The 25,976-nt window shown below is 45.0% G+C and overlaps 1 protein-coding gene across 1 annotated transcript; it reads right to left on the bottom strand.

The window, feature by feature from the left end:
• Positions 1-1,841: 1,841 nt before the first annotated feature.
• Positions 1,842-24,608, bottom strand: btbd11b (BTB (POZ) domain containing 11b). The gene is made up of 17 exons (XM_068739030.1): positions 23,771-24,608; positions 11,817-11,966; positions 10,031-10,235; positions 8,078-8,230; positions 7,730-7,895; positions 7,123-7,212; positions 6,322-6,423; positions 5,516-5,609; positions 5,262-5,397; positions 4,945-5,165; positions 4,658-4,836; positions 3,354-3,459; positions 3,074-3,176; positions 2,600-2,681; positions 2,421-2,489; positions 2,203-2,316; positions 1,842-2,051 (listed from the first exon to the last, which is right to left on the bottom strand). The coding sequence occupies exons 1-17, from the start codon at positions 24,606-24,608 to the stop codon at positions 1,842-1,844; spliced, it is 3,018 nt and encodes a 1,005-aa protein (XP_068595131.1).
• Between the last annotated feature and the right edge of the window lie 1,368 nt (positions 24,609-25,976).

Below are 25,976 nucleotides of genomic sequence, written 5' to 3'. Positions count from 1 at the left end.
CACGAAGCATCAACTGGACTTGTTTAAGTTTGGTTGAAGACGTTTCTCCTCTCATTCAAGAGGCTTCTTCAGTCCTGGACTCTCTTACCAGTCATTTGGAACTGAAGAAGCCTCCAACCAAAGTTAGACGTTTTACATGACAGTGCATATCGGACCCCTTTATGACTGTGATGTTTGGTGAGCGAAGTGAATTTCAATATTTAATGGAATCTAAGTTAGACCAAGACCCATCTTCAGATATATCTGCTGGATGCATCAAGATGCATCCAGTTCTTCCTTAATCGTGCCAACAAACAGACAAATGGCATCAAAAACATAACCTCCTCTTCTGTTTTCCTGATGCAACATTTCTAGCAGGCTTACACTTCCTGAAATCACTTTTTGTGCTTCATGAGAAGAAGCCATTATCGTTGAAGCTATGAATTCATTCCTTCATTCCTCTTTCTGAACCGTTTTGTCCGTTACCGGGTCACAGGCTATGAATTACCGGTAAGTGTGTAAATTGATAGACAGATTTGATTGCAACAGGAGTCCTGTTGTCCTGGACAAAGATACTGCAACTCAGATGCACTTGAAGATGAAGATAATGATTACAGTAGTAGAACTGCTTTGTGTCTGGCAGCATGAGCAAACAGGAATCCAGTAACAGTAATGTTAGTTTGCAAACAGCCTGCAGCACACGGATGATTAACTTTGCTGATTGATTGGCTTCTATGCAGCTGGATGCCAAATTAAACCACCTCCCAGCTGAGACCTGAGGTCGCTCTTAGGTCACGGAGAACAAACTACTCCAGGACGGCTTTCAAAATCAGACACCAAAGAGAATAATAGATGTTTCTTGCAAGTGTTTTGGAGCCATAGTATGTAGATTCAAAGTATTCTTTATATTAATCTTTACAGAGGAAGTTACACACACCCACGCACGCACACACCCACACACGCACGCACACACAGTTTAATGTCCTGTTCAGGACATATCAAAGCTGGAGTCCACACCACAAAACACTCTCATCCTGCTTTCATCTGTTCGTGTGAAAGCAACCCCCAAATGACCTTCCGACAGTGGAAACATAAACCAACAGTCGTCCCTCCAACATGCAACATTTAGTTATCTAAAAGAGGAGCTTTGTCTTTTTACAGTGATTTCCAACATTAAGACACATGAGAAAACATCTGTGGATATTTACATTAACTTACACGATCGATAGCTCTGTCTTTTATGAACAATATTTACACAGTAGGAAGGGAGGAAAAGTCCTTTTGTCACACTCTGGTGCCAAATGTCCCACGATGAAAGACACTGTCACATCCGTCACATCGCAGGGACTCGCTGGTTGTTCTCGTTTGGCTTTAACAAGTAATCAGCACAGATAATGCTAAGCGACTGACAAATACAGAAATCAATGACTTTGTACATCAGAACACGAGGCGTCAGTTCCTCCTCGCGTACAGGAAGGGATACTGTGATGGCTTATCACATTACACTGAAGTTAGTCACCTTCCTGACAAACTGAGCCATGCACTCGGATGCTCTCGTGTTGCAGCTGGTTCTAGTCCCAGCCGCTCCATTCAATGCAACAGGGAACACAGACGGAGCACGACCTGAATGAAGAGCATTATTACAGCGATGCATGTTATTGGCAGTGTAGCATTACACATAGACAGATATCAACAAGGCAGGCAGACTTCTAAACATTTCCGCTATGATAACAAGAAGCATATTTCACAGAGTCAAACCTTTCCTTTTGGTTTAAATTGATTTGTTACTCAGATGCATCTCAGTACAGCCACACATGTCTGTAATATGTCTCTGATGCACAGTGCTCAGTAGATGATTGAGATCAGACAACAGATCCCTTGGAGGAGGACAGGTGGATGGACTGGATGCGATTCGCCAGCGTTTTCTCCAGGTCCGGCAGGATATCACAGCCGGGGCTTTCTGGAGGGATGTCGTACAACAACTGTTTAAATGGCTCCAGGCCGATCAAGAGTACCATATTCTTTAGAAAGTAGCCCACTACATAGGATGCCAAGTCTGGAGCATCAAGAAACTGCAAAAAAGAAAAAGAAAAGGGGCAATCCTGAATTTTAGCAAAGCATACATTATCAAGCAAAAAATAATACAAACTTCTTTCACACATAAAGTCCAGTAATATTAATGTGGGTGAATTCAATGCTTAGCATTCTTCTCTACTTTTGCACCTTAGTGTGGTTGTAGATTTCCACACACGTGTCAGTGTTGATGTTCTTGGAGCAGATCATCTCACAGTGCCTCTGCAGTGCCTCCAACTGGAAGAACATGGCTGCAGACAGAAGCTGGAAAATCAATCAAAGTCAACTTTAGAATGTGCAACAGGCACTTAAGCAATATTTGGGCGGTGCAATGCAGCCAGCAATGAAATCCTTAATGATAGCCTAACCTCCATAACATCAGTGTTCCTGATGTGCAGAGCATCTGTGCCGCCGCAGTAGAGATACTGCATTATGAGCTGAAAAGGAGAAACACGTTTCAGAGCTCCCATTAAAGAACACAGAAATATAAATTCATGCAGGAATGAGCAGGACTGTGTGGTTCAAGCATCATTCAAAAGCGTCTCACCTGAAAAATGTGATATTTGACATTACTGATTTCAATGCATGTGTTTTCACCGCAAGGTCTGTTTGCGAGGAGAATTTTAAATCTTGAGAGAAAGAAAAATAGTAAATCTTAGAAATGATCAGCCATTCTGGTAAAAAACTAAAAACAAGCCTCAAATATTTGACAGTTCTAAAAGTTGAGTATTTTTAATGTATTCTCTGAGGACATTTCATAAACACATTTTAGAGCCATTTCTCATCAGTCACTTCATGGCAGGCCTGATTGATTTATCAATACAACAAAACGTGGGAGTGAAACAAATGCTCTTATTGATCAGGAGGCGGAAATGCACAGCACTGACATCACAATGATCTAGAGACACAGCATATTTTACTCATAGCTGCATATATAAGTGTAACTTTAAAGCTGATCAGGTGTCCGTATAAATTCACTTTTTTACAATAAGTGATTTAAATTGCGTTTACGTGAGCATACCTGTTGGAAGCTGTGAAGAGCAGGACTTTGTGGGCATAGAAAGGCTTCCCCTCCACCAAAAATGTCACATCTGACATTTCTTTATTGTTCAAGAAGTGAGGATCTGAAACATGTATCGCCATAAACACTTGGCGGTTTCTGATTATCAGATAATCAATAGTCGTGAATAACTTGGCCCTTCTAGCCACTACAAATAGACGACGCACTGGACATCAAAATAATGCTTTTGGTGTGTGTGTGTTGATTTCCACTAATAAATCAAATATAAAAACATCCTGACCCAGGCGTGATGACTGCTTCCTCTTGATCTCTGCCAGTTTGGGAATGGGGTAAGGGCCATAACACTGGGTGAAGATTGCAGACAGTTGCTGACTGATCACCTCATTCTGACAGGGAAACAAAACATCCGAGAGAACACTGTCACTTCATGTTACTCAAGAACACGTGCATTACTGTAATGACCCTCTGCTGCACAAACGTCCCAAACACAGTTAGTTCAGCCTTTTATCTGAGCCACACGCACGCGGCCGCCTTTCACCTCGACATAGAATCAGATGAATATAAGGCGCATTCCCCCATTTCCCCCAGGTTGTGTTCCGCAGAGATTATTTTATTCAAGCTGTTGAAGGAGTGTGAGAAAGAGAAAGACGTGTGTTATCTCCTTACTATTGAGAAGGAGGGAAGACGGTGCCATTCAGCCGCAGCGCTGATGCACAACACTGCAAGCCCCGTGCGTGCCTCAGTAACCTCAGGCATAAATACCCCCCCCCCAGCTATTAACCACCTCCTATTCCACCTGGAACACAACTTTTTTTCTCGAAGTTACCCGACATTCAGTAGCCAGATGCAGCCTGTGAGAATCGGCTCGGCTTAATCGGAACAAAGGGCTAACATAAAACTGGAACAGATGGGATGCTACTAATGGTTCCAGTCACAACTTCTGTCCTACAAATCACAACTAACTGAACTGAACAGGAATGTGTGCTCGATAGTAATGTGATAAGGAATAGTATGAAATAAACTGAACACTGAATAAAGGATTCAACTGGGTGATGCAGCTGATCTGTCAGAGCAACGATGGATGCGCCCTGCCTTGGAGCGTCTGGCGCTCATTGTGCAATAAACAGTCCCAGGGGTCCCAGAGGCCCTCGTAGTTTTCAGGGTCAATGGCCCCATCATATTTCAGGCAAGACATAGACAAGGGCCGACAATGCAGCAATCCCCAGAAGGCTAAGAAGGCATGCGGGTGTGTGATGTCTGGCTCCGTGTTTGTGTGAGTGCTTGTGTACATCGGTATGCATACTCTGCAGTGTGCGGTTTTCTCATATCAGCAAGGACACAAAACCTCATCTCAAGCCAAAACAATCAGAGGTGCCAGACAGGACAATAATGTTCTGATTTTAAATCTAATAAGGCGCACCAGGACAACCACGAGCTTAAATAATGAGATGGAGCCCTGATAAAATGAGCAGCAGAACAGCACAGTGAAGGCGGGAGGGGTGAATGTCATAAATCCTAATTATTCTAGGTACCGGTAATTGATCGGCCTCATGAAGAGCTCAGTGAACAGACAAGGAGTGGTACCTTGCTGGCTCTGAGGATCTGGAACATAAGAGGCAGGCCGTGTGTGACGAGCTCCTCGGTGTACTCGTCTTCCTCAATGCAGCTGAACTCTTTCAGGAGACCCTGGATAAGAGGTCGGCGGTGCTGATGGAAACATGTGCGTAAAGACTCCAGCCAAGTGTGCAAAGTCCAAGGAACCCCTGGGAGATGGTAAACATGTAAAGACGTCTGCAACACACCACAGGCTCTCAAAACGCTGCTGCATACAGTTTGATATTATTCTAAGTAAACAGAAATCAAAAACTGACCGAGGCTCCGCATGTCTATGGTGATGTCTACGTGGCCGTGTTCTGAGCTGTGGTACATAGCCTCTTTGAGGGCTTTAAGCTTAGCCTTCCCAGTCCGGATCAGGTCCATCTGAGACGCACTTCTACTCTCCAGCTCAGAGCCCTCTGCCAGAATCTCTTCGAGGGATACGACATCACCTTTTCCTTTGTCTGTGTTGGAAAGCAGCGCTCGAAAGACATTCCTAGATGAAAAAAAGTGCAAAATCAAATAAACATTCCATTTGTTTAGTGTATTAGTATCTGTTACTTGAGCATGAAAGTGTTTGTGTGTTGCTTACCTGTGTCCATGAGCTGCTGCCAGACTATAGGAGTTCATGTCTCCCTGCGGCGCTGTGGAGATACCATTACGGTACATGGTTCCCACCATGGGATCCGCCCCCCTGTCCAGCAGCAAACTCACAAGCTCAAAGTTACCTGTGCGTGAAATGAAGCGATGATGAGTCAAAGGAACGTCAATGGATCATTCTGTGTGCGAGGCTCACGCTGCGAGTCAGGCGTTAAGGTACAGTGATGGGAGTCCATCTGTGTCTACCTGCAGCAGCAGCCAGTTGCAGCGGCGTCTCCGTGTAGTTCTCCATCCCATCCTGCAGGGACCCTTCCACGTTGCTTTTGGCATCCAGCAGCAGCTGCAGAGGAAGATGTGTGGTGACATACGAGGGCATGATGGGAAACAGGAGGAGAGCGAGCGAGGAGGGTGAGAAGAGAAGATGTTAGTAAATTAAATCCACATCCATGACGACATATCAACTGTATAAAATCTGATGCGGATATAAATGACATTCTGGATTAGGTCAGTCTGAATTATTAGGATTCACACAAACTTTACTCCTGTGAGAAGACTAATAATGATTCCAAAGACTGACGGAGACAATGTTTTAGGTGAAACTACCGATTCAGTTGGTGTCACATATCTGAAGATTGGCCTTCGTCTAACTTCGAACTCAGACATCCCCGTCTGGCCTGATATCTGACGTCACTAAGAGTTTAAATTGTGGTGTCACATGACAAAGTTTTCTATTAGAGGTCAACGATTAAAAAGCCAATGGGCAGTTAGTTAGAGGACAAACTGAATTAGTCAAATTTGTTCAATAACAATTAGACTGCTGTTTCCACTTTCCATTTAGCCAAATGTAGTCTGATGCATTTGCAAATAAATACAAAGTGACAGATTGTCATGCTGTTCAAACCTAAACACTGACTGAATAAATGTCCTCTTACTCTGAAAACTGCATACAATATCATCACCACCACCACCAGGAGGCTTTGATGACAAGACTGACAATGACGACCAACAATGAGAGGAGATGATGAGTCACGTGTGAGGAAGGACGTCGCTACCTGCACCACAGGCACATGTCCATGTAACACTGCGAAAGTGAGGGGCGTCGCCTGTCGTGTTTCGGGAAAGACTGAGGGGTGTTTCTGCACTGAGTTTGGCACCTGGGGAAGGGACACAGATAGGGGGGTTGGGTGGGTAAGGGGGGGGGGGGGGGGGGGGGGGGAGATACGAAGCCATTAAATCTACAACATGGCCTCCGGATTACAAAAGAAGCAGCTGCAGGGCGGAGAGGGCGGAACGGAGGCTGCAATGAACTAGAATCTGTGTGGCTGTAACGGACTTCCTGTCACTGTGTTCACCTCCTGATCAACACAATGGATCGATCGGTCTCGTTAACGTCCTAATGGCCTCGGTCGGCAGAGCTTCGTGCATTGTGCTTTGATCAGGGTGGCATGGATGCGGTGGACAGCAAGTCAACCCTGATACGACAGCTGATAGGACGCTTTGTTCCCGAGGTGACTGATGAAGACCACGAGGAGGAGACTGGATCGCCACTGTGAAGTCTGCACAGACTCAAACGTCCTCTTGACTGTCTGTAGACTCTGTGACAAACGTATCGGGAGTCTTAATGCTTTCCTGCTGACAGTGAAGAAATGACTCAGCAACAAACCTCTGCATCGGGGTTTAGCTCTGCATGCTAGTGAGTGTCCCCGCACATATAACGTCCGTCTGCTATTACACTGTTATGAGGAACAGCAGTCAGTGCCTCATGATCTTCAGCTCTTACACATTTACGGACATGGGAGTGAGAGAAGGGGAGATGGGAGACGACGTGATTGGTTTTCTCTTTTCGCACTGACCTCGCTGTTGATGTCAGCTCCTGCATCCAGCAGCATCTGCACCATGGCCTCGTCTCCACGGACACAAGCATACATGAGCGGGGTCATCCCCTGTATTTCATGTTGTCACACATTTGACATTGGGTGAGGCATTTGAATATAAATACTCGAGAAAAACATGGTTAAAGTTGTCCCCATTATTTTCATCCTAGAAAAATGAAAATTTTCTAAATAAATACAATATTTTTTCTCCAAAAAAAGTACATGTGAGATGTGAACATGAAGTTTCATGAGAATATTGAACATTTCTTAGGCCATGGAAACCCTCAACTTGTTACCATGGAAACAAAAAACACAAATACCGAGCATATAATTTTCTTAACAGCACACCAATTTAGTATAGTGTAAAACATTTCCTCATAAAGAGGAAGTTTTGAGTTTTGCTAAAGAAGTGAAATGTAATTGACAGACAGGAGGACAGGATGAAAGGAACCTTTATTATATCCACCTCCTCATCTTTATGTATTTATGAATATGGAAAAACTTTAAGACGACTCTTAAAATGTGTCTTTCTGTGTATGTATTAGTGTAAATACGTGTTATTTAATGTGCTGACTGTGTCTCTGACCTGCTCACTCATGCTGTTGATGCCATCGGGTCCCAGCAGGTTGACAGCCTGCTTCACCAGGTCTGTACGTCCGCAGCTGAGCATACGGAAGCCCAGGTCTTGCAGGAACTTCGCTTCAATAGAGGCAGCATCGAGTCTCCTCGAGGCACAGAAGCAGTCATCGGCTCTGAGGGGTAAAACACACAATCATTCAGTGCAAAGCGAGACCATTTTAGCTTTTAGCAATGTGTCTGCACAGCAGGGTAGATGGGAGCATGGGCTTGCACCATTTTGTGTAATGTTGTGTGCGTTCACATGCGTGTTGGAGGTGTTTTTCTTCACTGATGATGACGTTGGGTTCACACGTACCGGAGCTGACGGGGCTCACAGTCCACCCCGGGCAGCAGCAACCTGGCAGCCTGCCGGACATCATCGCTGTCCACGGAGAAGCTGCGTCGGTGCTCGGTGTGAACTACGGACGCGCGCACCCACTCCATCAGAGGCGGCAGCACCACGAATGGCCTGTAGGGGGAGATAAAGGCGCGTGATCTGGCCAGCAGAGACTCACTGATCTTCAGTCTTAAAAGAACTCAGTGTGCTCAGGCATTTGCAAAGAAAATTCACCTCATAAAAAATGTGCATAAATTATTATTTTTTATCTTTCCCAGCACCGCAGATGTTTAAGTACAGGATGAACTTCGAATACAAGATGAAATCACACTGGCAAAGCTAGTATGCCACAGAGAGACACTTTGAAGTGAAAAAGGGAAAAGTGAGCAAGATGATATCACAGATTGCAGCCGGTTCACACACACACATATATATAATGTATTTCATTGCAACATATGCACAATTGATTCTCATAGTTTTCAGTATGCCTTAAAATACAAGGTATAGCTTTCAGCATAAATATAATATTTTTCTTAACATTATAATATTCTGTAAACATAAAGGTGTTCTGTCTGCAGGTGACGCGACTATTGAATATTAGAATGCAGCATTTATAACACAAAGGGTGTTGTTGTTATTTTTCCAAATTTGGGATCTAGAGACGAAACAACAGAGATCACACGGAGCATCTTAAGAATGCACAGAAAACTGGACTACAGCCTCAATGAAAAAAAACATATCATGATGTTAGAAATCTGCAGCACTCAGCTATGATTTCCCCAAGTGTACACATGCAAAACACAAAGTTATGAGTATAAATCAACTGTATATCTTTCTCTCTCTCTCATACACACGCACACACCACTCATTTCTAATTAGCCACTCATCAATGCTGTTCACAGTTGATGGGATTCTTTTAGCTTCTGGGAATTGCAAGCTCTCATTACATTCACTTCAAAGTAGCTTGACCTACAACCTTTACAAGACATTACAGATTCCACAGGCTTGGTTTAAGCGGAGCACAACACCTAATCAAGATGTAGGCATTCCCTAAATGCCCAATGGGGACACGAGTTCACAGGAAGTCCAAGGTCTCGCTGCTTTATTATGTTCTTTATGAGGCATGTTTCACTTAAATATATCCAAAGATTTTAAAATTGCAATTCTTATTTAGAAATTGCAATCGGAGGTAAAGCAGACACACATGAGAGCTTTGCCACATTGCAGGCAGTAAAGCGTTGGCCCTAGAGCAGGACTGCTCAGGCTCAACTGTTCAGCAGAGTTTCCCCCCTACCTATGCTGAAAGTCAAACCGCAGGAAGTACTGATCAGAATGAGGGATAAATGCAAAAGAAACGGCAATGATCGTGTAGACTGTACTACTTCTCCTGACTGGTAGGAAAACTAAAAAGGAAAAAAGAAAACCAACAAAGAATCAAGAAGAAAACACCATGGAAACGTTGCCTGGTCCTGATGTCATTCATGCATGTCACCGACAGTCATCCAGCTGCTGGCTGACTGTCCCTCCATGTCAGCGGCAGCAATTATGAATACTGACTGGGCACGTGTCTGAGCACGCCTGCTTCCTGCCGGTGCTCAGGTCACCCAGAGGGCTTGCCCAAGGAGCCAGTAACTTGAATGTTCACTTATGAGTACTTTTCTTCCAGATGAAAACATCTGGTGTGTTATTTCAGTGAGGCAGAAATACAGCAAACGTTTGACCGGTGCAGTTCTCTACAGGAGCAAAATCACAACATCTTGATACCAAAACTGATGACCTGATATTTCTAACAAGTACAACATTTAAAATATTTTACCGTTCCAAAAACCTGCGACTCAACTTCTCAGTTCATGTTGTTGTTTATTTACAGATATAATCAATGCTCATGTTCAGATCCACTGACCTGAGTCGTTTAGGTTGGCGTCTGCTTACCTCTCTGTTTGTAAGGTAACCTTGGAGGGCTCCACATTCGGGTTCTCCCACTCCATCTGAGGGCAGTGCATGAAGTAACACAGCGTGTAGATGGCCTCGGGCTGCCAGTGAATGGCACTGCTCTTCTGGTGGATCGGCGTCCCGTTGTTATGGCTCTTCATGTACAGTGGCTGCAAGTGGTGCATGGCCCGAGACACCAGGTCGCCTGCACAAACACACACAAACAGAACGCATGCTAAAGCAAAAAAGGTTCATGTAAGTGTAGATACAAGGGTGCAAAGAGAAGAATATCTTAAGCACACAGCCAGTAAAAAGCCATCAGGGAATTATCCTCATTCCTTCCAGCGCCTTCGGAGCACAGTCTGTCAGGGGAACTCAAAAGTATCCACACACCCGTCTGGAAAAAGAGAGAGAGAGCTGGAGATGCTCAGGACAGCACCGTGAGAAGACTGAATATTTATGGCTGATATTTCCTCTGCATCATTTGCCATTTCATCCAGTTGGGCTTGAACATCCAAGCTTGAGAGGATTCAGTTAATAAAATGTTTTAATATCCTCCAGATAATTTTAAACGAGAGTAAACAGTAAACATGATAGCTGTTTAAGTCCAGCAATTTCAGTTAATTAAAAATCTGTACACGAAATTGAATTGTATTTTATCCCCGTCCGCTTCAAGCAAACATCATGACTGTGGCGCCGCCCTGTATTATTGAGTTTCTGTCACTTCTCCTTCCTGTTTGTGAGAAAATATAATGAAATTCTGAAGCGGGCCAGTCTGAAAATTAAAAACAATCTGTGTCATACTGTTCTACTTGATTTCCTGGTCTAAATGAGTTATACTATGCGCGTGCCTAAATGGAGTAGGAGCAAACAAGCTCCCTCAGACAAAAGAGCTCGTTTAGCATCTAAATTACGGTACACTATTCGAGGCTGCCAAAACACCATTTAGTCCGAACAATGCAAGAGGCGGACGTGTGAAGGAAGCAAAAGAGCATTCATGCAATAAAAGAGTCAATCCGTTAAAGCAGGGGTCCCCAAACCTTTTCCTGTGAGGGCCACATACCTTTTCCCTTCTCTGATGGAGGGCCGGGGTCAGTTTGTACAGGAAAAGTGTGATGATGGTAGGGGTGCCTGAACATTTAGGGGCCGAATGTGGAGGTGGGCCGACGTCTTACCTTAAACTACACACACAAACTGGCAGCCACATTAACCCATGAACTAAGTACGGTGTGAATGAATAATGCACAATGTGAAGCGTCTTTGGGTGCCTAGAAAAGCGCTATATAACATCAAGCATTATTATTATTATTATTATAAGATCCAGTGTCACACACAATACCTCTCACACCCAAAATCAGACTCTCCAGCATTATCACAAAATGCAGAGGCGAAGAACGACTGGAGAGCATCTGAAGCCGGCTGGATCAATCAGCTGATCAATCAGCGGATCCTCCACAGCTGCAGAGGACCAAACAACAAACCTCAAATTCTTGTAAAAAAATTAAAATTGTCCCAAATGAAAGGAAGGATGCTTTGCTGACTAATAGGAACATATTCTCCATTATTTCTGCCAGAAAAACTGCAAACTGCTTCAGATGCGTCGCTGCATATTAGGAAACAGAATACCATTATTGATCCCCCACCGGCTACTCATGTTGTATGGAAAGGAACATCAGAAAACATTTTTTTGGGGTCTCTGGTATTGTTCAGGGGCCCGCAGGCCTGAGTTTGGGGACCCTTGCTTTAAAGTATCCTTTTGGGACAGTGGCACACACACACAACTCACTTAATTCGGAGATGCCGCCCACTCTTGTAGACAGCAGACACTGTTCAATGGAGCGCAGCTCAGACTGGCTGTAGGCATTCCCCTCGCCGCCCTTCCCTGCCCGCTGCTGGTCCCTGTGAAGAATCAGACCCTCAGGTAGACTGAGCACACCTGAGAGACGAGGAGAAAGTCATTGCATCAGTGTCACAGCAGAGCACAGGACTTCCCGGCCACTTCTTCCAGCTCTTCCGGGGGGATCCCGAGGCGTTCCCAGGCCAGCCGAGAGACAGTCTCTCCAGCGTGTCCTGGGTCTTCCCCGTGGTCTCCTCCCGGTGGGACGTGCCCTGAACACCTCCCCAGGGAGGCATCCTGAATAGAGCCTCCTCATCTGGCTCCTCTCAATGCAGCGGCTGTAGGCAGCCATTTTCAAAAGGGGTTAAATTGGTCCCTTTCACACTCGTCTTTTTATCATCCTCTCCATGTCTGATTCATTCATGTCTTTAACTGCATTTGAGCGGCTCTTCTCAAGTAGATCATGGGCCGAGAGACGGTTGTCACAAAAATGCTACTGAGCAATACTTCCTGTTACATGTGAGTTTTCACTTTCCAGCTCCTTAACCTTGGTTTGGGGAAACAGTGAAGTGCTGAATGCGCTCATGATGGATTGAGGCAAGGTGACTCTGGCTCGCTGCATCCCAATGCAAGACGGTGTCTGTCCTCAGGGAGGGAGGGGGGGAGCTCACAGACCTCGCTCTCGCTCTCTGAGGCTAACTGCAGACATTTTGAGCTTTTTGCAGCTCATCCTCATATTTCTTAAACGGTTATCTATTGTTAGCGCCAGCTTAGAATGAATGCTGGTGATACGGGGCGTCCGTATCTCTTCAACTAGACCAGTTGCATTTGCCATATGGCAGCTGGGCAATTCCGTGTTGCTGAGGAGTGGCGAGGGGAAAAGAGGAGAGGGGGCCGAATGATCCTCCAGGCATGACACTGCCACTGGAGGAGAACTAATGAGTATATGAGTTCCCATCAGGATGTCACTCATTGCAGTGCCGTCATATTCTACAATAGGCTGCTGACGAAAAGAGATCCAGTGAATCGTCAAATACGAATCCCACATTCGCAGTCCGTCAGAATTCTGCAAATTATCCCGACAGAAGAAATGTCGTCTGGAGAACCTTCCATATTTGTTATTTTTTTGTTGATTAGCTTAAACTACTTAAATAAACTGCTTGTTCTCCGGGTCCATTTGTCAGAATTTGGCTCCGGTCTAACACGTCTCAGGGTCGACAAGAGCAGGAGAGCAGGAACGTCGTCCTCGATGCAGCATCTGCCCTGCACTTAAATCTATTTTGGTGAAATTCACAAAGTAGTTTACCATCCTGAACACATTCTTTAGGAGCATTGGATTTGTGTTTCCCTGGAATTCAGCGTGATGCAGTTAAAGATATATCAAAAATATAAATGATTTTATTTTACCACTGTGGGTCTGAAGGGTTAACCACATTCTTACTGTACATGGGTCACAGCTCTGGCTCTGCTCTACCCGGCCAGATGGCAAGCATATGTACAGGATACCTAGTGAGCAATCAGGGGGTACAGAGCGAGGTGGAAAATGGGAAATCGAGTAGTGACGTTTGTTAAGATGTATTAGAATGACTTTCCTTCTCTAAAAAGCTGTCTTATTCATTCTGAGAAATCTTTGCCATGTGCAGAGTTGTACAAATAGAGGTGTCAATATGAAAGTGTTTTCTTTAGGGCGCGCCTGGTCAGACCAGAACCTCCAGGGGTACGGTCTCGGTTTGTGCTCTCAGGTGACCGCAGTATGGTTTAAAGTAGCCACAAGTCCTTAATGGGTTAGTCCTGAGCCAGGCGGGTTATAAAGGAGGGCTGTGTCGCTACTGCGAGGAAATACATGCACACAAGAAAATACTGGCTTTTAAATAGGACACTGGTAGAGAGAGACGGCTCACAGAAACCTACACGCACAAAATAATAAACTGCGTGCACTCAATAGCAATACACTCACTCAGATATTCATTCATTCATAGATTCATTCATTTTCTTGAAGACAAGACGACCGTAACCCCTCCAATGTGTTCCGAGTTAACCAAAAATCCAAAATGTCTTCTTCTTGACACAAGGAATCAACATAGAATATAGAGCATACATTCCAGCAGACGCTGGCCGAGGGCTGGTGGCGGGTAACTGATGCACAACAAGGACAAGCAGAGTTACGCAAGCTCCTCTATGAGGGAAACCAGGCTTCCTGTAGGCTGTGTGTTCTCCCATCCTCAAAGTAGCGGCTCTTTCACTATTATTTTTCTCTTTTCATCTCATTTCTTCTGCAAGGGTAATAATTCTGTGTGTAATATCCACGAATCAAGCGCTTCCTGCAGGAAGCTTTCCAGACAATACTGGCAATCAGCAGCAGCAGGGAAAACTCAGAAGTCACTGAGCCGTAATCTCCAGGCTAAACCCGCACGACCTCTCTGTGAGCTTTTTGGAGCGCTTCTGTATTTTCCTCTTTACGATTATCTCATATAATCTGATATGGGGACGGAAAGAAAAAGGAAGACATGCGCGTGTGTTTCTTCTGTATTACAGTAAAATGTGGGATGCCATTACTCTGAAATGTGACTGTAACGTATGAGAAGCCTTTAAACTTTTGACAACTAAACACAGTCCTGCTAAATGACGAAGTGAGGAGAGGAAATGACTAATGTCCCAAAATGAGACTTGCTGCGAGGGAATTCTGTTCTCCCTGAGTCATTTTAAATGGGTGACCGAGCTGCTTGGAAGCTTTTAAGGGGAGATGTTCTCAGATATAATAAGTCAACGCCATATAAATATGAAAAGTGCAGAGTAGGGGAGACGTAAATCCTGACGGTCAGATGGTACATTCAGTCTATCCAATGGGTGCCTTTGAGTCTCTGTGCATCTCTATGTGTGCTGGTGAACCGCTGCTCTCATGCACTATTAATGGTGTTTATGAACATTTGTACGGTAGCTTCTATTTAATGAGCATTTCTGCACTGCACATTTCCACATCCCTGAATCTATAATGCTCATAACGTGTCGTTTCTTCTGATAGAATCACGGCAGCAACTACTTTAGCCCCTCTACCGTTTCCCATTTACCTTGTTATTCAAGAAAATGTCACATATACAAACAAAAGATAGTAAAAAAGGAAATATGCCACAAACAAGTATTTAACAAGGGAATGATTCAGTGTCAAAAATAAATCAAAGGAAAGAAGATGAAACCAGGGCAGTTTTTTAATTTTGCAGGCTTGAGAAGAAAATCTGATTGTTTATCTGACTGTTTTTTATTGTATCATTTACACAACGCTGCAATACAAAGGTAAACTTTCCCTGTCTCCCACCTGCAGTCAGCTGGGATACGCTCCAGCTACACCCATGGATGGATGGATATTACATTAACACAAAGAAATGCACAGTAGATGCAGAGACAGTAAAAACAGATTTTCAAAATAGAGTCCTTTATCAAAGAATTGCTTGAGCAGCTCATCCACCTTTGTTTTATGTTTGTTGATTCATAGTTCCCTTATTTCAGGATGGGAAACCAGGAGCTTATGAAGAATAGCGGTCCGAACTGCTCAGCAATTGTTTAACTCACCTCGTGTAATTCATCATGTCTGACTTGCGTGGAGCGCAGACACAAACTGGAAGTGGGCCAGGCCTGGCAGAGAGTGATGAGGCCCGGCGCTGTGTGCCGCTCCATGTTCCCTCCACGTACTACAGCACCTCCTTTGGGCTTTGACCCTCACTGTTGTGGCCCTCTGTTAGCAAACGTCCCTGTCACTTTGATAATGAGAGATCCCTCATATCAGAGCAGTGATAATTCAGTCACACTTCAACTCCACCACCAGTTTGTGCTTTTGTTCTGTCTGTCTTTTTGTTGCTTTGCTAACAAGTACTAAGTTCCACTGATGTTCTCTGTTTGTGTCACATAGTGGCCTTTAGCCACTAATAGCAGTCTCTTCTGTTTTCACAATAGAGACTCTCACATGCATTATATAATGCTGCGACGCCTGCCAGGGGTATTACAACCAGGCTTTGATGGAAGCTTTGAGTATGAATAGAGGGTGTATGCCTTGAACTGAAATCTGCCTCCTAGAGTTTTCCAAAACATTCAGCTGCTTGGAGAGATCAGAGTTTAGAGTTGGCTTGGCCATTACATTTTCCATCTTCATGATTTTCCTTTAACTTCCTCCCGCCAAAGCCCCTCTCGCACTGAAACCATGAATGAATTAATTGTGTATATGTTTACAATTAGCGCATGTTTGTGCAAAATGACAGTAGAGCTGTGTTGATGAAGTGTTTGAGGGCATGCGATCAGCCTTCATAAGCATGGGTGTGCTTTCTGCCGCAGGAAAGATTACACTGAGTGTGTGTGTGTGTGTGTGCACAAGGTCGATAATCGTCCTTTAACTCCTTTCACGTAAGATGATTTGAAACTGTGGCAGAAGTCGATGTCATTCGTGCCCTGCCATGTCACATTAGCCGCAGGGTTTCAACACACACACACAACTTCAGGCATTTTGAGTGACTGACTTTCTTATTTTGCTCCAACAGGTCATCAGCGGTTCAGCCGAAACTTCGACGGTCCAAACTCACTGATGTAGAAACAAAAGCCCAGATGAGAGGGAAAAGAAAGATTTGAATTTGTCTAAAACCCAGTGCTACTGCTGTTTTAAAGAGACTCCCTTGACTGACATGACGAATATCCCACAGCAGCTTCTCAGCGTTGGGAGCGTGGGATACGTTGAAGTGGCGGTTTTGGCTCCACCATACTGTAACTATAAAAAAACATCCATCTAAGGCAGCGTGGCCTGGATTCTAGATCGGAAGCTGAGTGAGTCTTCAGCGAGCAGCAAGTCGAACCTCCAGCAGAGCCGAAGTACCGGTAACAACGAAACTCGCTCGTCTAATGGCGATAATGCTGACGAAAGAGAAAACAGGACCGTCACAGCAAATACAGCATCATGTGTTGATGGCAGCATTTTCTATACCACTACTGGTGGATCCATTTTATTTATAGTCAACCTCTCTTTTTCCGTTCAATTCACAAGACAGCATGAAAAAAGACAATGAAGACTGATAAGTTGTAAGACACAAAATCAATGACAGCCAGGAGATAGTGCAGGACAGTCAATAGATTAGAGGGACACGGCTGACAGTCACTTCCCAGCTCATCAAATGTTATTGAAGCACAAACTGCCCAGATGAGCGCAGAGAGATTTCACATGTTGCTTGCAGTGACCTCGCGACACCGACATGATGCAGAAGAGGTTAAAATAAGACAATCTAAAGTTTGGTTCAGAGTAGCTGAAGCCGTTTGGTGGAACGCGAGATCTGTCTCTGGGCTGCAGGATCAGAACGGGATGACCTGTAGAGCATGTGGAACATGATCATCCCTCGTCAGCTCCGGATCAGCAACTTTTAATGCAAAATATAAGATGACTGGCCATATTGTGGCTACTCCATCTTCTGCCTCTAATTTAGCTTAACTTCTTTTGACAAAAGTCACAGCATCAGAAGAAGCTTTTGAAAATGTTTGAATGGTATTGTGTCTTTTGGAGATGACGACAGGCGAGCTCATATCCTGAGGGCGTTGATACAAGAAGAGACATCAACAGCTGGAAGATGCTCTCGTCAGTTGTGTCTATATTCATGTCATATTGTGTTGTTTTGTCTGTTTACTTCCAACGTAATTCTACAAACATTGCCGCAGTTCATTTCCAACCGCTGGTTTGTGGCCTTTGCCTCGTCTCGTCTCATACCTGCCGCAGGTAGGAGCCTAGAGATTGACTCGATCTTTCCACAGCGCTACATAAATTGGGATTATGATGAAATGGTGAAATGAGTAATATCCTATTTGCCAGAATGCTGAATTCTCTGTGTGTGTTTATAGCATACCTCGCGCATTCATTCCTCTGAAAAGGACTGAAAAATGCTGCCCGACCAGCGGCGAGAACAAACTAATTCAAAGGGTGAGGCGCTGATTCTCTTTGAAGGTGTGTACGGTTTCTGAACCGCAGGTGTCCAAGGCCGTAAAAAGCTGCTCTTGGCATAAATGAGACATGAAAGGGAAACTACCCTGCAGGCCTCGGCTGTGGACGAGCTAACGGCGATGCAGGAAGTGTTTCAAAGAGGTGGAAGCTCTCACCTTTAAATCCAACTTCATCAGCCTCGTAATGCCGGCCTGGTTTTGATAAGTAGTGCGTTATTTTTCATGATGTAATTAAGAGGCTCTCCCTGCCTCCTCCAAGCTGTGCGTTGCTGTCCCCGGTCCTTTTCTGTGCGAGTATCCCACACACCGGCTATGCAGGGAAACTCCTGCAACCAATCTTAACTGGGCCTAGCCGGGCTGCCATCCATTATCCCAGCCCTGTTGGACTGGTTCATGCTATTTGGTGGTTTTCCTCTGTGAGGCCTGCTCTCATCCATCCTCCCATGGACTGTCAGTTCTATCACAGTGATTTATTTTGCTTTTTTTTGCCTCCTCAGACTGTATGATGATGTCAGTCCTCGTGGATGTTTGGACAATATGTGGAAAAGTCCACCCTCATTTCCAACGACTGTGCTACGTGCAGGAGCCGTTCTGAACTATTCCTTTGAGAGAAAAATATGTTCACATTTATTCCCTTTGCAATGAAAAAAGTGATTCTGATCCTTTGTAAATGCTGCATGGCTTCATCTGGTGCATTTAAGAGATTTAAGAAGGCTGATGAATCCTTTCTACGTCTTAACCCACACAAGTTCGTTGACTAAAAGATAACGGCATGTTCCCTCTTCTTCGCATCCTTCTCTGGAGCTATATTTGGAGCCTTCTTGCTTATGGATCAAGGAATGCTGTTCTCATAATAGACCTTTCGTCATGTGGCCCTCTGCCATCTTTCCTTCATTACACCATATAGGCCTAAAAGCCCCAAACCAATGCGACCACAACGCAACCATGTGGGTCTCCTCTGTACAGTATGCCGTCTGATCCAAGCACTGATACTGTGATGTCATGGGACCATTTTCATTTCATGTGTGAAATCCCTGTGAGTTCGCACAGGGATGAGCTTGTAATGATTCAGAACGATCCCCGTTTCCTGCAACCAATGGTGATGCAGAGAAGGAGCAGTATTGATAATGGTTCACATTTGGCTGCATCCTGCGCCAACATTCTCCACTTCCTGGCCTTAACTTCTCTGCTCCACCCGTTTCGTTTGTTTGTTTTCACTATGTTTACTGGTTTTGCTCTTCGTTTCTTAATTACTATCTTTATCAATAGATGAAAACTAAACCGTAAAATGACAGATCACATTTCTGAAGAAACCGGGACCAGTCCAAATTGGGAGGGTCTGCTCCATCAGCCTCTTCCGAGCTGAATCACATCGCTTTTAGCATCAAAGCTGATATAAGTCTGGAAATGAATGCTTTAACGTCATCTCCACATTGAATTTCTGAATGACATCGAAGAGCAGATTACGTTGCCTCTGAGGCTCTGGATAAAATGTTGAACCTCCGACTGTATGAATTTTGTGATTTCCCAAAGCTCCCGCTGTTCCTCAACACCTCCCATCAGCACTCAAAGCAAACGCTGTAAAAGCTTTGTGATAATGTTTTAGACCCCACAGGGGGAATAAACCTTGACATCTCCGTCTGCCTTTGAAATCCATATCTCATGGCCAGAAGTAATGGCGGGTCCAGGTCAATGCAGCTGACGTTATGAGAGTAATTATACAGTGATCTCCTTTAAAGACTTAAATCCTCATGTATTTAGCATTTGTACTAAATAATGATTTGATCTTGAAATGTCTGCATGTTTATCCTCAAAAAGATGAAGGTCCGATGTTACAGTTTCTGTTTGCATCCGTCTCCTCACTGACTGGTTGTTATTCTTCCCTTGATCCACTTCAAGACTGAAATGGGAGAAAAGCAGGAACCGGCATATGTTAGTAATAAAAAATGTCATGAACAAAATGGACATGCACCTTCTCATGTGGTAATCTGTACCATATGCCACAAAGTCAGAGGGGGGTTGAGCAAACCGAGTCAGCCTGAGTGAAGGGCTGAAAAGACGTCCACAGTTCAATGATTAAGAAAAGACGGACCGAGAAAAGCTTCTTGGCACTGGGTGTGGACAAAATTTAAAAGATTATGGTGAATACTCGGGTCAAGTCTTGTTGTTTGGCCCAGTTGGTGACTTTCTCTCACGTCACACACACACACACACGCCACAGTGTAAAACTACAGATCTACATATTGCAGTTCTGGAGAAGGTCGTATGTGTCTACCGACAGCCCAGTGCTGCCGCAAGACGGGACAAGTTTACTGCAATGTGCCACTTATTTTCCATCAAGGCAGTGGTAAAATATAAACTCATATATATATATATATATGTGTGTCTGCACTTAGTAAGAAATATGCAAAGATAGAAAATGAAAAAGGAGGAGCATAAATGAGACAGTTGTGCAAAAGCCAGAGAAGGAGTGAAGAAAGATGAACAGAAGATTTCCTCACATCTTGATTGAAATCAGCGAGCTTCACTTTTCAGCTCTGATCAAGACAATTGCAGGAAATAGAACGTGAACTTGCAGATTCAAACATGCATAGAGTATGTATGCAATATCACACTACTCCGAAGGTCAGTGATTTGAGCTCTCATGGGAGGTAATGGAATACCGAACCATTGGAACAGAATTAGTAGTGCATCAGCAGATTCAAAAATGCTACTAAGCCCCAGAACGCGCCAGTCTTTGTGGCGTTTCATTGTTCACATGTAAACCTGCATGCTTCAGAAAAGAAAATGAAAGAGGCACATTCAATCTAAAAATCTCGTGCCTGTCAGAGCATGTCTGAGATGCGCTGCTGGCATCAAAGTTATTCAATCACAAAAAAAAAACAATGAAGATAAAGACACAAAACATTAAATGTATTTTGCTTGTATTGTTTTCAACTAAATATATGTCAAAACATTTCATAAAAATGATCCCATCCTTTTAAAATGTAAAATTCATGTTGTAATAAGTGATCAATAGTCTAATACGCAGTATTCCTATTGAATATGTTTAAACATTTGTGGCAAAGTGGTACAGAGATTATCCCTGTCGTTTCAGATCATGAAGGTTCTGGGATTGAATTCTGTGTGAAGTTTGGATGTCCTTCCTACGTGGGTTGTTTTGAGGATTTTGTTTTAATACAGATGGAGCTCAACACACTCATTTGCAGCTCTTTCCTGGGAGAGAGACAGCAATGTGAACTGGCTGTTTGTCGCCGATAACCTGACCGCTTGCCCTGGGGCTGCTATTGGCTAAGGGTAGTCCAACACCCAAAGGCTGCTGCAAAGAAAGTTCCCAACTTGCAAAAATCTATACATGCAGGGAGAGTCTCTGCAGATGCAGATACACAGCCAATGGTCGAGAAGCACTGATTGAAAGGTGATGTAGGTGCTTCTGCTATTCACAGCTGCATTACTTTTGGAAATAAAGCAACTGTTTTTGCATATTTACATCTCAGACTGGAGGACTGGTCTGTGTGTCCTGCACATTACCACCTCGTAAAAACACACGTTGCTGATTTGCTTTCATTTCTGAGCAGATTACGCAAACATAATGTAACCTTTTAATTGGTGTTTTAAAGATGCTGCTAAGTAGATTCTGTTGAGTTTGAATGTCGGATTCAAACCTGCAACCTCCTTGCTGTGAGGCAACAGCGCTTACCACTGCGCCACCGGGCCGCCTCATTGGTTTATTGCCATTGTTTATTAATTAACCGCTAATGCAGAAAACCGTGGAAGTTGAATTTCTTACCCAAGTGTTTGAAAAACTAATAACCGGGAATCAGGCATCAGATAAGATTTAGTTTTACATCTTTCCTCAATGATGGCACAGATATTAATATACTTGAAGTAGAAAAGAGGCTGAAAACACTGGAGTTATTGGTCTGACATTGTCATTGTAAATGTCCTTTCAGTAAATGTTCTGTATTTATAAACCGCTTTTTCCACCTTTCAGCGTCTTGCCCAAGAACACTTCGACATGCGGACAGTCAGAGCTGGGATTCGAACCCACTCTACCAACTGAGCCACAGCCTAACCCTGTATTCAACGCCACATCTTTCCGGGGCCACGTGCACTGCGTGTAAAAATAATCCAAGAGCTATGAATACTGTTCGAGGGTTTGCCTCGCTCAGATATATTCCATCTTGCTTCCGGACATAATGGAATCCGGTTGCCTCTGGTACAGAGCGGCGCTGCTCATTCCCGTCTGCCGGCCTTCCCCACGGCGCGTGAACACCAGGAACAAAAGACTTGTGAAGTGGACCTGCACTCCTTCACCGCTGTTAAACGGCTCATAAATCAACCCACAAATACCAAAAAGAACAGCGTGCAATTTCAGATAGCAATTAGTTCTGCTTTACAAACATGATGCAGAAATATGACCCAAAACAAAGGTAGGTCATATTTTGGAACATCGCACTATGGTGAGGAGTATCTTGTGTCTCAGAGTCTCAGAAGGTGAATTAATTGAACTATAAATCCATTAGTGATACTGATCTAATATGAGGAATGTGCGTGAAGGGCGAGAGAAGCATGCCTGCTCGATCAAATTATTTGAAACTACCCATCAACAAGGGTTTCAATTTGGATCCTTCAGGCAGCCGCTCAAAGATGCTACGGCTGCAGCAGCTACTTAGCGCCGCTGCCATTCAGAGACGCATGCAGCTAACTTTGAACCCAACCAGAGACGAGTCGAGTGCAAATAAAGGAACATTTAACGAAGATGCAGCAGACAGATATCGTTCCCTTCATTCATGTTGGGCCTCCTGTCTGTGTCAGCGAGGATAAAAATTAAAATGGCATGAGATATATATATATATATATATATATGTACATTATCTACTCTGGTGACTCTAAATTACTTTAGGAGGACTTTCGAGTTATCGTTGCACTGATCTTTCAGTTGATCTCTTTTGAAAGTTGAAAGATGGAAGCGAGAAGAAAAGTTTGATAAAGAGTGATTCATCTGTCCATCCCTGTCTCTCTCTCTCTCCATCCAACTATAACTCGGTTTTATTCACACGATTGTCCCGCGGGGCCTTTCATCACATAAACCTGTCGCACGAGGAGCCACACTAGTGCACGAGGAGCCACACGTGTGCGTAAAGCATCCATCAACACAAGAGAAAGCACATGTGTGACGTATTACTGGCTGAAGTTACAATACTATTGAGATTACTTTCAAAGAACACACAAGATATTTACTCTTATTGGCAAACTACCAATGAAGGGTCCACAGAGGAATGAGAGACATCTGTCCTCATCTAGTCCTCTAAAGTCCCTCAGTGAGAGACCTGTCCCTAGTCCTCTGAAGTCCCTCAGTGAGAGACATCTGTCCTCATCTAGTCCTCTAAAGTCCCTCAGTGAGAGACATCTGTCCTCATCTAGTCCTGTAAAGTCCCCCAGTGAGAGACATCTGTCCTCTTCTAGTCCTCTAAAGTCCCTCGGTGAGAGACATCTGTCCTCATCTAGTCCTGTAAAGTCCCTCAGTGAGAGACATCTGTCCTCATCTAGTCCTGTAAAGTCCCTCAGTGAGAGACATCTGTCCTCATCTAGTCCTCTGAAGTCCCTCAGTGAGAGACATCTGTCCTCTTCTAGTCCTCTAAAGTCCCTCAGTGAGAGACATCTGTCCTCATCTAGTCCCCCAGTGAGAGACATCTGTCCTCTTCTAGTCCTGTAAAGTCCCCCAGTGAGAGACATCTGTCCTCATCTAGTGAGAGACAGACAGAGACTTCTCACGGTGGACAGTAACGGATCGTGTCTCCGGTGAGTCTGATCTTTCACCGGTTCCGGTGGATGTGAATATCATCCGTGAGGAATGACAGGCTGCCCGTGCGTGGGATTTGGAGCGCGTGGCCGTTACGGTGTGGAGATGGACCGAGTGGTCGTGCGTGACTCACCGTGCGCGTTCTTCCCACAGGCCAGGTGTTGCCAGGACAGAAGAGACCCCCAGACCTCCGCGTCAGCGCCGACTGCCTGCTCCAGGCTCTCCACGGTGAACTTCGGGATCCCATTGTCCCGCTCCAGCAGCGCACTGCGCAGCGCCCGCGCGTGCACCTCGCGGAAGAGGCTCTCCATGCACGCAGCCAGGTAGATCGCGGCGTGCTCGTGGATCCTGCCCGCGACCCTGCTGTCGACCATCCAGCTGAAGAAGCGCCCCACGCTGAACGTCAGCCCGCACCGCAGCGACTTGCCGCGGCTGAACTTGTCCTCCTCCGTGCACATGTTGTGCGCGGACAACGCACGGAGCGCCGCGCTGACGCACGTCATGGAGACGCTCCAGGACAGAACGAGCTTTACGGCACTTTGGATCTCGTGTTTGGTGCATTTGGCGCAGCGCAGGCTCAGGCGCTGCGCCTCTCTGGCGACGCGCAGCAGGGCCCGGCTCGCCAGCACCGACAGCCTGCGCAGGACGTCCCGCGGGGGGGTCGCGTCCGCGTCCTTGCTTAGTGCGCGCGCCACTTCCCCGAGGTCCCACGGCACATCCTCGAGCTCCGGTAGTCTGGCGCACCGGCCGGTGCTCTCCGGGATCTCGGCGTCTTCGACCAGGACCGTGTCCAAACTGCTGCGTCGGCTGTGCATGGAGTCGGTTAAATGCCGGTGATCGCCTCCTGCACGCGCATCCGAGCCGCACAGCGACGCGCTGGAAGACCTGAAGGAGTCGGCGGCTCCACCATAGCCCGAGTCCCGCGTCACATCCTCCAGGGTGCCCGCTGCTGCCCCGCTACTCCTCGCCATGGCTGCGCGTCATGCTGTCAGATGTTTGCTCGGGAAAGTGCACGGAAACGTTGCAGAGTTTGAATCGCGCGCGCCTTGTGCACGCGCTGCAGATAAATGACTTTGTGTTTTAGAATGAGTCGCGTAAAGTTAAAGGAGGATCTCACTCCGACGCGTCAACAGCCACAGCGCGGCGCCGGACGGATGGGGGCGGGGCGGCGAGCAGCGGCCAGCCAATGGACGCTGGCGATGAAGCAGCGAACAGTTTCAATTGGAGGATTGCGTTTAATAACAACTTTAATTGATGAGGCTTTTAAATTAAACTGATAAAACATGGACTTCAACGCGTTTTTGATTCTCCAGCCTTTCCTTCTATAAAATATTTATTTGAATGATTGCAGAAATACTGCCGAATGTTAAAAGTCTAAAAGTCCGACTAGAAAACAATCAGTCATTACAGGAGAACTTAATATAATCCTGCTCAACGTCGGTTGGCCTGACCGTAACATGACTCAGGACCATTAATAATAAATTACATGCATAATGCATCCTTCTCTTTGAAAAGATCTGAATTACTTCCAAGGTCGTTAGCTGGGATCACTGTCGGTGCCATGTTGGGTTCCCCTCATGCAGCTTTCTAGAATCGAGCTCTGTCTGCCCTAAACGACAGTCACGATTGCTACAAGGACGGTTGTTGAGATGATTCGTTATTCAACCACGCCACGCATTTAGTTTGAGTTGACCTCTGAAAACAGTTCCATACCTCTAAAGTATCCAGAAAACGGCATCCCTGATGGAAACATTTAATGTATTTGTCATGAAAATACTGCATGTGCTGGAGATGCATGACATACGAGTGGGGCTCCAGCTGCTTCACATCAGAGATGCAGTGAGTCGGTAGATTCTGCGTTTGACTGCGTGTCTGCCTGGAGCAACAGCGCCCCCTGGTGTTGCGCTGTAGAACGTAGAACAAAAGTCAAAAGATTTCGCGCATTCCATGACATGGGGTCATTTAAAGCAACAATTTCTGAGATATAGAATTTATCCTTCACTAGATGATGAATCTGCAACATCAAGGCTTAATACTAGCTGATCTGAAATCAACAAACATTACTCATATATGATATTCTCCAGGTGTGGAAAGCTAAATTCAAGCAAGAGCAGATTGTCTAATAATCTGTGGATCTGTTGTCTCTCTAATTGCTTTCGCTGCAGGCTGGCTTTCCTATCGTTTCTCCAGGATGATCTACGCAGCAGCATCACGAGAAGAGGCTTGTGACTGGAAAGCAATACGTCAGATCACGCCTGACTGAAGCATCACCAAAGATCAATGTGGAGCGAAGTTATTAGCCAATCACAAGATCGCTTTATCAAACTTTATCTGTCTTG

Source organism: Brachionichthys hirsutus, chromosome 5 (assembly GCF_040956055.1).
Source record: "Brachionichthys hirsutus isolate HB-005 chromosome 5, CSIRO-AGI_Bhir_v1, whole genome shotgun sequence".
Classification (NCBI taxonomy): Eukaryota; Metazoa; Chordata; class Actinopteri; order Lophiiformes; family Brachionichthyidae; genus Brachionichthys; species Brachionichthys hirsutus.
This window is presented reverse-complemented; position numbering and strand designations above follow the sequence as displayed.